This window comes from Durio zibethinus, chromosome 9 (genome assembly GCF_047325235.1).
Source record: "Durio zibethinus cultivar Kanyao isolate XHJ-2024 chromosome 9, ASM4732523v1, whole genome shotgun sequence".
Classification (NCBI taxonomy): Eukaryota; Viridiplantae; Streptophyta; class Magnoliopsida; order Malvales; family Malvaceae; genus Durio; species Durio zibethinus.
This window is the reverse complement of record NC_143170.1, coordinates 27,771,470-27,782,967: the sequence shown is the minus strand read 5'-3', so window position 1 is coordinate 27,782,967 and position 11,498 is coordinate 27,771,470. Positions and strand designations below refer to the sequence as shown.

Sequence of the window (11,498 nt, the reverse complement as noted above, 5' to 3'; positions counted from 1 at the left end):
TCTAATACAATTTCTTTATGGATTTGTTCTCATTGGGTTTCTTATAATAATGAGGTCTCTACCTTTTATCTATTGCATTTTTTCACCTTTTTCAGGCACTGCTGACTGGTCCACACATGCCACATGTTCCCCATTATAGTTGAACACCTTATCATGGCTTCCAAGAGGAACCCCTTTCTCTCTCACTTGCAAAATTATTACTTCACTTCAAAAACAACTGAAATGTCAAATTCTTGTTAAATATAATTTGATCATCAATTTTTTACTATATGATTACTTATTTGTGGTAATTTATGCCCCGTACTCTCCTAAGCTACATACACGAGACATTAATGTCAAGTCGACGAGCCCTACATGGAAAGACTGGTCTAGATAAACTTCAAAAAATCTCTCGTTATGTCACTTGTTTTTGTTAAGTTTTGTCCACGCTTAGAGAAGATAGGCATGTATTATATTTGACCGAACCATATAACTGCGATGTCTCTAAGTTTAGAGTTGTCATTTTTTGATAATTATTGATTTGAGTATCGAAGCGCATTCTGAAATTTTAATTTTGATATTTTTTTTATTTTTTATTTTTATTTTTTTTGACAGATTAGACAAGTAATTTTTTTAAAGCTACTTATGAATCTTATCTTACTAACCAAAAAACACCTAAACACAAATCATGGCATTTATATAAACTAAAAGTTGATAAAAGTATTTTAATGGTTATTATATATAAAATATGTGAAAGCAATGCAGTTGGTTGAGTAGGGTCTAGATTGATAAACACCAAGTAATGAAATGAAAAGAAAATGCCAATGTCATGATAGAAACACTAGAAATTTATTTGAGAAATGATTCAAGTAAGCATTTGGACCACCCCTGGAAAAGCTTGTTCTGCTAGAAGTAGGGTTTGTTTCCTCGGAAAATAAACGAGAAAAAGAAAAAGAAAAGAATGAAGAGTGGATGATATGAACCAAACCAAGAAACAAACAGCAAGAGGACAAATTCCATCTCTTGTTTATTTGTTTCATGTTTGATACCGATTTATCTATGCTTTCCAACTTGCATATTGCAAAAAAATGATGATAGAAAAGAAAATTGGACCCAATCTGAAAATTTTTTTTCTTTCTCCTCCTAAAAAGGAGCCTTATTTTCATCATTGCTTTGCCAAAATGTCACTGATTTTTGGGAATCCTATTTCATCATTCCCAACTAAAGTAATTGCAAGGCTGTTCTCTTTTCATGCTTCAAATATGATTTCATTACCCACTTCTACTTTCTATGGAGGAGAAAAAGACAGGATGGTATATGAAATGTAAAGTATACTAAGCATCATATAAAAAACCTACCATTCAAATTCTCATAATCTAGACATATTTTACTTCAACATATCTTAATAATATCAATACCAACGCTCAGTGACAGATTCAAAATTTTTTTTGCAGGTGTTCACTTATAATATATATTAAAAAATTTTGATAAATTTATGTTAATGAAAAATGTGTTTTCCTTCAAAAATTTTTATTATTTAAATTTTTGTAAGTGTTTGAGGAAAAATTTGAAAGGAGTCCAGAAAAAATTTTTCCTAACAATTTTTTAATTTTTAATATTTAAGGGATATCCATGAACACTAATCGACAAAAGTAAAATTTGCTTCTGTCGACATGAGGTGATAATTTTTTAAATTTATAGTGAAATTTAAAAATTTCATCAATGATATATTAAATAATTTTTATAAAAATATATGCATTATAATCTATCCAAAATATAACTATACAAATAATTTATATGGTAGTATAGATAATATAATAGTAATAAACATAAGCCTACAAGCAAAGGGGTTGGTTGGGCACATTTGAAATGGTGTTATGGTCTAAACTTTGTTTAAAAATTAATTAAATTAATATTAGATGGGAGAATCAGAGTTGGAAAATGTGTCTCAATAATAAATAAATATGACTTTTGATCACTTAAATAAAAGCAAAGCTTCACTTTTGCTTCTTTCTTTCCATTGATCTCACACTTTTTTTAAAAAAAATTTATTTATTTTTTTGTAGTATTAATTTAAGTTGCAAAGTAGAGAAAAGCGAAGTGGCTTTTTTTTTTTTTTTTCAATTTTTATTTTATCCAACACTTTCTTTCGTTTATTTTCTCGGTGGTGAGTGATGTAATGCTAAGTCATGCAGTCCATTACACGAGTCGGCTTTAAACATGTTTTTATTACAAAGTATGAAATGAGACTTTTTATTTTACAATATACAAAGATTGAAATGAAATTTTTATTTAACTACCATGCATTGTGTTTTAGGGGAAAAAAATTAAAATAGGTAGGGACGAGGAAAAAAACTGAAAAAAATAAAAATTGATTCGAAATTTTAATGTTTGATTCAATTCAGATTAATTTTTTTATTTGATTTTAATCAAATTCGAATATTAAATATATATATTAAGTTCAGATTAAATTTTAGATCAAGATGTGAAAAATAAAAAAAAAATCAAATCAAACCCAATTATATATTTTTATTAATTTATATATATATTTTAAATTTATATAAATAAAAATAATTATTTTATACATAAATCTATTTAAATATATTAAAAATTTTATAAAAATAATATATATAATAAAAAAAATAAATTTTAAAAATTGATGAACTTAACCGAATCAATAAAATTTGATTTAGATTAGATTAATTTTAAGAAGATTGATTCAAATTTAAATTGAATTTTAAAAATTTATAATATTATGTATTATTTAAAAATTCGAATTAAATTTGATTCGATCTGAACCGTTACAAGTAGGTTTACCATCCACATCATCGTGTGAAGTAGGGGTCTGCCCAGCACGGCTGATCCAAAACTGAAGCCGTTCTTCTGCAATATCCTCTTCCACACCATGTACTTCGGCTCTATTCCAGACATATCTTAACCAGGCCTATAACAATTATAATTTATAAGAGCAAGAATTTCTAACATAAAGCAAGCCTTCTACAGCAAGGGAAGCTCTAGAGTGCCTGCACTGAGAGAGCTAACCTACCATGATGCCAAAACATTACTGACTTTTCTCATAAATTCAGAACTTTATAAAGGGCAAATCTTGGTGCACAAGGCTCTCCGCTTGACGAGGGTTAGGGGAGGGTTCATAATATGCAGCCTTCTTTTTGCCATTTTTGTAGAGAGACTATTTCTAAGACTCGAATCCGTGACCTTCCGATCATAAATGAACTCAATGTGGTTTTAAAAATGAGCTTGCCACCCTCAAATGGATAATTTTTATTTGTTGAGAATGTAGCATTCCTAATTCATTAATAACTAATCTGCAAGAACCATACATAAATGGCTCACATATGATCAGCAAGCAAAGTACTTGAACAAAGAAAGTAACTAACCTCTTTGAAAAGAGCATCTTCTACCTCCTCTTCATTTAGTTCTGCAGTTGAAAGGCAAAAAAACCTTTATTTTACAAAATTTCAAAATGATAAAGAACCACTAAATCTCTTTAAACTAATTGAGGCCAAAGTTTTCCGAAACCAACATGAAAGCAGGCCATGATGACAGATAACGAGTGGCTCTCTTACCAAATGCGTCTATCAACTTGGGATCACCTGGTGACTTCGAATCTGAAAATCAAATTAAAGATGTAAAAGGATAAATGTTTTGCTGATATTGTCAGACTACAACTGATTTCCAACAGATATAATTGTGGAAGGGAAAGAATTGCTGGCAAAGAAAATTTGTCACAGCTTTGGCCTCAAGAAAAAAAAAGAATTGGTCACTGTTAGGGATGTAAATAATATATTAGTACTCGTAAATTACTCGAGTTTGATTCAAATAAAATTTGGATTCAATTTGATTATTATCGAGTTGAGTTCGAGTAGCTCAACTTATCGAATCAAGTTCGAGCATTCTTATACCTAACTTGAGTAGCTCATGAGCCTAATCGAGTTTTTATATTTTAATATATTTTAATTATTTTAATTAATAAAATATCTTAAATTTGAACTCAAATTCAAGCATAAATAATCAATTTTTTGTCAAATATAAAAATTGAGTTTATTTTTACATGTTAATCGAATTTAATCGAGTGAACTCGAGTAACTCGATTTTTATCTTGAATTCAGTTCAAATTGAATTTCAAATATCGAATTTCAAGTCAAATTTGAATTTAATATTATATTAACTCGAATTAAATTGATTACACTTCTAAGCACTGTTGGAAAAAGTGGAGAGTACTATCACTGGTTTCACTCCATTTAATTTAATACCAACTTAAGCCTTCGTTTGTTTCGTTGAAATAATCTTTCAGAAAATGTTTATATTTTTTGAAAAATTAGAAAATTTATGTTATTTGAAGAGTTAATAAAAAACATTTTTTGTTATTTGATGGTTTGGTTGTTTTTTGAAAAATCCCTGATCAAAGCTATGGTTGACACACGAGGAAATGAAAATTTTAGCATACTCGAGGAATTAATTGGGGCAAAATATAAATATTGAGAAATTAAGTACATCCAACTAGATTGATTGCTTATAAAAGGTTAAAGAAAACTTCAAAGTGACACAGATAAAGCAAACCTGAGACTGATTGATGAAGCAAACTCAGTCGTCTGTGCCTGCCCAATGCATGTCCAACAGCATCTTCAACCCTGAAAACAGCACTAGAGTGAAACAAAAAATGAGTAAATCAGTACTCTCAAAAGTGCACACGAAATGCATAAGTAATAATAAAACTGAACTTCATGTCAATGCATAAAGGAGGGGAAAAAGTATTACTACAACTCAAATGCTGAATAACAATGTTAAACTTGTTCACAAGTTACAAAAATATTTAACATGACTACCTGAATATGCTTCTTCAAGTATATGCCTATTGAAGGGATTTACCAAGCAGGGAGAGAAGATCTTGCCGCCAAAAAAATTGACGAACCAACCTGTTTCTCAAGCTCCCTCGCTCTTGCTTCTGCTTCCTCACATCTTTCTTCAGCAGACAGCATACATTTTTTTTGGGCAATGCATGTATATACATAACTGCATATATAATGCACACTAATTATTGGTTGGTCAAAATTAAAATTACACTAAAGTAGTGTCATAGTATTATAATTTGTGATTACATCCATAATTGAGATAAGATAAAAGATAGCCTCTTGATATTCATGAGTGCATTTTTTGTGTTTGTGAAGCCTTCAAACCAAGTACCCAAAATCATTGACAGTTACTAATTAATTAGCTTAAATTTTGTGAAATTTACCGTTTCATTTTAACTACAATATCACATTTAGAACAATTCAACGACCCATCTTGAAGTTCGGAGAAAATAAATTTTAATTATAATTTTTTTTTAGTTGGACGGTCTAAATTTATTATATTAATAACTAAGAATATGTACATGCGTAAATTAATTTTTTCGAAAGAGAATTACCAATAAGCTTTAATTCTTAAGTAAACTTTTTCATAATTCAACCACAAATCAAGTCATATATTGTTATTGGTATTATTATTGTCTATTTTGGCCTTAAATCACAACTTAATGGTAACATTATATTGGTTACACAAATGAATTCAAACCAAAACGACGACGCATATTAGGCAGGTAGGGTTAGTAATTGGTCGAGATGATAAAGTTGGAAGATACGGTCACCCTGTCGTTGTAGTATAGTGGTGAGTATTCCCGCCTGTCACGCGGGTGACCCGGGTTCGATCCCCGGCAACGGCGATTATACTTTTTGGCTGGCGATGTTTATGGTAGCACCGGGAAGACGGACACCGTAGGCGCATGAGTCAACAGCAGGGCGTTGTTTCCACTTTATTGGCCTTCTTATGTACGAAAATTTTCTGGCCCACAAAGCATATCCTAACCAAGCCGTGGCGAAGAATACCTTAGGTGAGAAAACAAACTTGAAAATTATATTATTTGGTTTGAATAAATTTTTTATTTAATTTAAATATTAAATATATATTGAATTTTAAATTATAAATAAAAAATAAAAAATAAATCAAATCAAATTATATATTTTTATTAATTTATATCTTTTAAAATTTTTTAAAATAAAAATAATTATTTTATACTTAAATTTATTTAAATATATTAAAAATTATATAAAAATAAAAAATTACAAAAATCAATAAATCAAATTAAACTAATAAAATTCTATTCTAGTTTATTAAAATAATCCAAAAATTTTAAATTTAAAAAATTAATATTTTATATATTATAAAAAAAATCAATCACATTCAATTCTATTCGATGTCATTCTTATATTTTAATTATTTTTTGCAACATTTTTGTTAATATTTTAATTTTTACTTTTAACTTGTTAATGAGAAAAGCAAAAAGTAAATTATAAAAAAATTTACCGAATTGAACCTTATTACTTGAGTTTAGTTTAAATATGGCATATGGTGAAATTCCGGTTAAAAAAAACATGTTAAAAACGTTTTGATTCGTCTTAACAATTTGATAGTATTTTTCTTGTTTTATGATTTTAACTGTTTTTTAGTCATATAAACTTAGCCAATTATTATAATATTTTGGAAGTTGAAATTATAGGTAGCTTTCCAGTCTTCCAGGCTCTTCTAGCTTGTGGAATGCTGGAAAAGTCAGGGTCAAGGGACCCATTATTTATAAGGCTTCGGACCAAGTTTGTCAAAAGGGCGGATTCAAAAAGGATGGACTGAGCCGACAATCGGAAGAGTCATGCTTCTCGCATATGTGTTTTTTTTTTATTAGAGATTTGTAATTTGGGAATAAAAAATTATAAATGTTAAAATTTAAAAATTTAAAAATTAATTTTAAAAATTCTATTTGAGAGTTTAAATGGATTAAAGGTATGGTTATAAATTACACTTTTTAATTGGGGAAAAAAATTTTAAAAACTAAAAATTAATTTAAAATGATAATATTCCATTTAATTTGAATCAATTTTTTTATTTAATTTAAATTAAATTCAGATATTAAATGTACATATTAAGTTTGTATTAATATCAAATCAAAAATAAAAAATAAAAATAAATTAAATTATATATTTTTATAAACTTTATGTATATTTTAAATTATTATAAAATAAAAATAATTATTTTATTTTAAAACATTTTAAATATATTACAATTACATTAAAATAATATAAAAAAATTTAAATTTAAAAAATCGTTAAACCGAACCAAATTGAATTTTTATTAAATTAATAAAATTTAATTCGTTTCGAATCTTATAAAAATTTAAATTTATATTCAAATTAAATTTTAAAAAATTATATATTATTTAAAAATAATTAAATTAAAACCGATTCAATTTAAATTATTTTTATTTTTATTTTTTAATACGATAAAAAAACTTTCAATCCAAAATTATTATGAAGAACTTTTCTTTTACGACTGTCTTGCGTGCCTGAACTTGCAATGCCTGTCCATTACGTCCATGCTTACCTCTTCATCTTTAAGATAGTTTACGTATGTGCTTACCTACTTTATTAATTTATATAAAAAGATGCCATATTCTTTTGTAAATTTTTAATAAAATATCAATACCTTTAAAAACCAATGAATAAAATTTAATCTCCTGAAAATTATCATAAAATTAATTATAAATAAATAAAGTTTATTTTAAATATTTTAATTTAATAAATTTGATTTTTATTAATAAATGAAATTTCAATTTAAACTCTGTGGTTGCTCAAAATTTTATTTTAGTTTTATAAAAAAATTTGAAAATAAGCAACGGTCGAATTCGTGGAAAAGTCAAAGTCCTGCGGCAAAAGTGAATAAAAAAGAGCGCGAGCAGACGAACCACAAAATGTAACAATGGCAATCTCTGATAGCACTCGTCAGTCTCTCCTTCCCAGCTTCCTCTATTCCACTCCTTCCTCAACCGAGCGACTCTTTGGTTTGGACACGTCTTTGACGAAGGCCGTTGATGATCATCATGTGCTGCCTCGATCATTGTCCGTTTCATCATCATCATCGAACGTGATTGGTGATGCAGGGGTCAGTGCGAGTAGGATTGTGATACCCTCGCCCAAGGAAGGGATCGAGATGTACTCGCCGGCTTTTTACGCCGCGTGTACGGTCGGTGGTTTATTGTGCTGCGGCCTTACTCACACCGCCGTCACGCCTCTCGATGTTATCAAGTGCAATATACAGGTATTTTTTTCTTCGTTCAATATCCAATCATTTTAAGATGTTGTATTTTCTTCTCTTTTTTTTTTTTGCTTAATGTGGATTCGTTTCCATTTGATTCCTTCATATATATGAGCCTTTACTTAGTCTCTGAGTATTCCAATAATTCATTTTGTATAACAGAATTCAAGATGATTGTTTCAATTCTGGATTTGATTATCCGAAGAAATGATAAATTAAAACTTAAAACCATCCAAGGAGATTAATTCAAGTGTTAAAGCGAGTTTGTTTTTCTTCTGATTATCTGAATTTGAATCCATTGAAAGATTATGAAAATATAATTTTTTACTAATTCATTAGATTCAACATTAATAAATTTATTTGACAGATAAAAAATATATCGAACAAAATCCAAAAACCCTTACCATTAAAAAAACTTCAAACCCATGTCATTAATTCTCCTTTTTCATGTAAATGTGCTTGTTTGATTTGGCCTTTGTATCTGAGATTTACTGGATGGTGCCTTGATCTAGCTTTTTACTGTTTCATTATTGTTGTATTGACTTTTCAACAGGAAGCAATGTTCAAATTTTCTTGGGATTCTAGAGTTAAGGATTTTAGGGTATTTTATTTAGTTGTTGACTCCTCAAGGTTCGGAACAACATTATTCATCTAAATCTTAGTATTTTACCATCAAATGGACTTTGAAACGTTTTTGTTTTCGTTAAATTAATTTTTAAATCAACAAATGGTTAATTGTCCCTTCGATGTTTCCAATGGCGTGTAAGACCTGTCTTTTTTTCCTTGGCGGCTGCCAATAGTTCAAATCTTGTGGTCAATGCAAAAATGCATCTATTTTCAACATTTGTCACCAAATATGTAAATAAAACCTGTAAATTCCTTTCTCAATCCTCTGACAATGACATTGTTATTTTGATTGTTTTTAAACAAACTACCTTTTGTTTTCTCTTATATTGTACAAAAGGGAATGTCAAATTTCTAATGTATGAATGAATGTTGTTGGAAACTCAGATTGACCCACTAAAATACAAGAGCACCTCATCTGGATTTGCACTTTTGCTAAAGGAGCAAGGTGCTAAAGGTTTATTCAAGGGTTGGGCACCTACCCTGCTTGGTTACAGTGCTCAGGGTGCTTGTAAATATGGTTTCTATGAATTCTTCAAGAAGTACTATTCCGACATTGCTGGGCCTGAATATGCCACAAAGTATAAGACCCTGATTTATCTTGCTGGTTCAGCATCTGCTGAAGTGATTGCTGATGTTGCTCTCTGCCCCATGGAGGCAGTCAAAGTTCGTGTGCAAACTCAGCCTGGATTTGCACGAGGTTTATCAGACGGGCTTCCAAAATTTGTGAAGGCTGAAGGTTTTGGCGGGTATGATATCTGTACAAAAAACCTTTGTTTTTTTTAGTGGATTTATTGTTTGTTTGAAATGTTGATTCTATGATCTTACATGTTTGTAGGTTGTACAAAGGAATCGGTCCTCTCTGGGGACGACAAATTCCATGTAAGCCAAACATTTCCTGCATTTCATGTTTCAAATACACTTTGCGATGATCTTTTGTTACTGATTTGTTTGTTTGCCATGAAGTTTGAATTTCCTTTTGATTTGCTTTTGTCAATTTTTTGTGTTTAACTCTGAATATATTAATGGATTGTTCTTTTAGCAATTTATACCTTATTTCACCATGTTCACGCCTGCTTACAGCTTTCTTTAATGGCATCAGAAGCTGCTTAGCTTTAGGGCTTTTTGCAATCGTATGCAAGTAGATAGCAATTATTTTGTTGTTTAACTACATTCCCTATCTTGACAAGTACCTTTATGACAATCCCATCATGGCTCAAACATTAAAATGGGCTTTCAACTATCTCTGTTGTAATATTACTTATATTTAGAGATTGGTTCTTGGGTGAATTGAGCACTTGAAAAAGGAACATAACATTGGCTGCTCGTTGTTGCGTTTCATTTTTGTGGTGTTTGTGAGTTCTGTTAATCTCCTCTATATGATTCCAAAAGTTACGAGAAGCTTTAATTTTGTACTGATGAACTGAAATGATATTTTGCAGATACAATGATGAAATTTGCAACTTATGAAAATACTGTTGAGTTAATCTACAAGTATTCCATCCCCACCCCGAAAGACCAGTGCAGTAAACCATTGCAACTTGGGGTGAGCTTTGCTGGTGGGTACATAGCTGGTGTTTTCTGTGCTGTTGTGTCACATCCCGCTGACAACCTGGTGTCTTTTCTCAACAATGCCAAGGGATCAACTGTTGGTGACGTCAGTAAAAACCTTATTTTTTTGAATTGCATGGATATGCGTAGTTTCTCTTTCACTTTTCACATGCTCACCTGCTTTTTTTTTTTTTTTTTTTGTAATTGCTTTCTGTTTTTCTCTGTCGCAGGCGGTGAAGAAGCTAGGATTATGGGGTCTTTTGACCCGTGGCCTCCCCCTTCGTATTGTCATGATTGGAACCCTTACTGGAGCACAATGGGTAATCTATGATGGATTTAAAGTGTTTGTTGGGCTGTAAGTTTTCTGCCTCCAACATTTACTTATATTGATGGTTTCTCCTAGAAATTGATTCGTTCATTTATTCATTGGTGTTTCTCGAATCAATCAATTGACCTACATCTGATCGCTTTCTGCAGGCCAACTACCGGTGGTGTTTCTCCTACTCCAGCTGCTGCAAAGGCATGAAAAATTGTTGTTTTGCATTGCAAACAGGATGCAATTATTTTTAGTTCAATTTAGGAATTAAACAACAGGATTCCCCATATTGAGAAAGCAATAATAACAGGTTGATGTCCACAGAATTAGCATTAGTCACTAGTGGTCTCTGTATTGTTTTCTTTTGAACAAATTGAATTTCTGAATACTGTATTCTTCTCAACGATTATATTATATTGTTTCTTGAATTCTTAATCATTTCTAGTCTTTCTTTTTTCGTCAATTTATGTTTTCACAGCTGTTTATCTCCCCTGACCTGAGATGAAATCGACACACGATCTCATTGAACCGATGATCAAAAAACAAAGAGAGAACAAGCCTAATCCCGAAACCGCCATGGATGGTTAGTGGATGACCCTGGTTCACCATGTGAGGATGATGATGATGATGATAATGATAGGCTTAAACCCTAGCCAACGGTAAACTGAAATTGAAAGGGTTTAACAAATAAGAGGAGATCCAGAGGTCTAAGTTCTAACCAGTGGATCTTATGGCCATGAACTCTGCCTCAGTCACGTGAACAGGCCTCACCCTAGACCTGCTTAAGGGCCGAGCCGGGTTACATTTGGAAACATAATATTCCAACATTTCAAGTAACTCTAAGCCCAACTTAATTTGATTTTTCAGGTCTTATTTTTTATTTAAA

At 30.3% G+C, this 11,498-nt stretch overlaps 2 protein-coding genes and 1 non-coding gene across 4 annotated transcripts; 2 read left to right on the top strand and 1 right to left on the bottom strand.

Moving 5' to 3' along the window:
- Positions 1-2,743: 2,743 nt before the first annotated feature.
- LOC149516924 (coiled-coil domain-containing protein SCD2-like) lies at positions 2,744-4,651 on the bottom strand (the record flags this gene model as incomplete). Its single annotated transcript, XM_089765238.1, has 4 exons — positions 2,744-2,923; positions 3,378-3,418; positions 3,567-3,608; positions 4,561-4,651. Coding segments are annotated over 4 exons (354 nt in total), but the record flags the coding sequence as incomplete, so codon positions are not given.
- A 978-nt stretch (positions 4,652-5,629) lies between these two features.
- On the top strand, positions 5,630-5,701 carry TRNAD-GUC (transfer RNA aspartic acid (anticodon GUC)). Its single transcript has one exon. It is a non-coding gene; the product is annotated as a tRNA-Asp (tRNA).
- Positions 5,702-7,754: 2,053 nt separating this feature from the next.
- LOC111314111 (mitochondrial phosphate carrier protein 2, mitochondrial-like) lies at positions 7,755-11,498 on the top strand. 2 transcript variants are annotated; one of them, XR_016345336.1, is made up of 7 exons: positions 7,761-8,124; positions 9,133-9,494; positions 9,584-9,627; positions 10,188-10,402; positions 10,527-10,651; positions 10,774-10,922; positions 11,091-11,498. XR_016345336.1 is itself a non-coding variant. In XM_022915146.2 (6 exons), the coding sequence occupies exons 1-6, from the start codon at positions 7,786-7,788 to the stop codon at positions 10,820-10,822; spliced, it is 1,134 nt and encodes a 377-aa protein (XP_022770881.2). In that variant the 5' UTR covers positions 7,755-7,785; the 3' UTR covers positions 10,823-11,050. The 2 variants fall into 2 exon arrangements, 1 of the variants encoding a protein (XP_022770881.2); XM_022915146.2 differs by lacking the exon at positions 11,091-11,498 and having other exon boundaries at positions 7,755-8,124; positions 10,774-11,050.

Bases quoted from the DNA above. Each gene is read 5' to 3' on its own strand.
- LOC111314111 (XM_022915146.2), top strand. From the start codon at position 7,786: ATGGCAATCTCTGATAGCACTCGTCAGTCTCTCCTTCCCAGCTTCCTC. The intron at 8,125-9,132 runs GTATTTTTTTCT...TTGGAAACTCAG, and splicing joins TTATCAAGTGCAATATACAG to ATTGACCCACTAAAATACAA. The intron at 10,403-10,526 runs GTCAGTAAAAAC...TCTCTGTCGCAG, and splicing joins AGGGATCAACTGTTGGTGAC to GCGGTGAAGAAGCTAGGATT.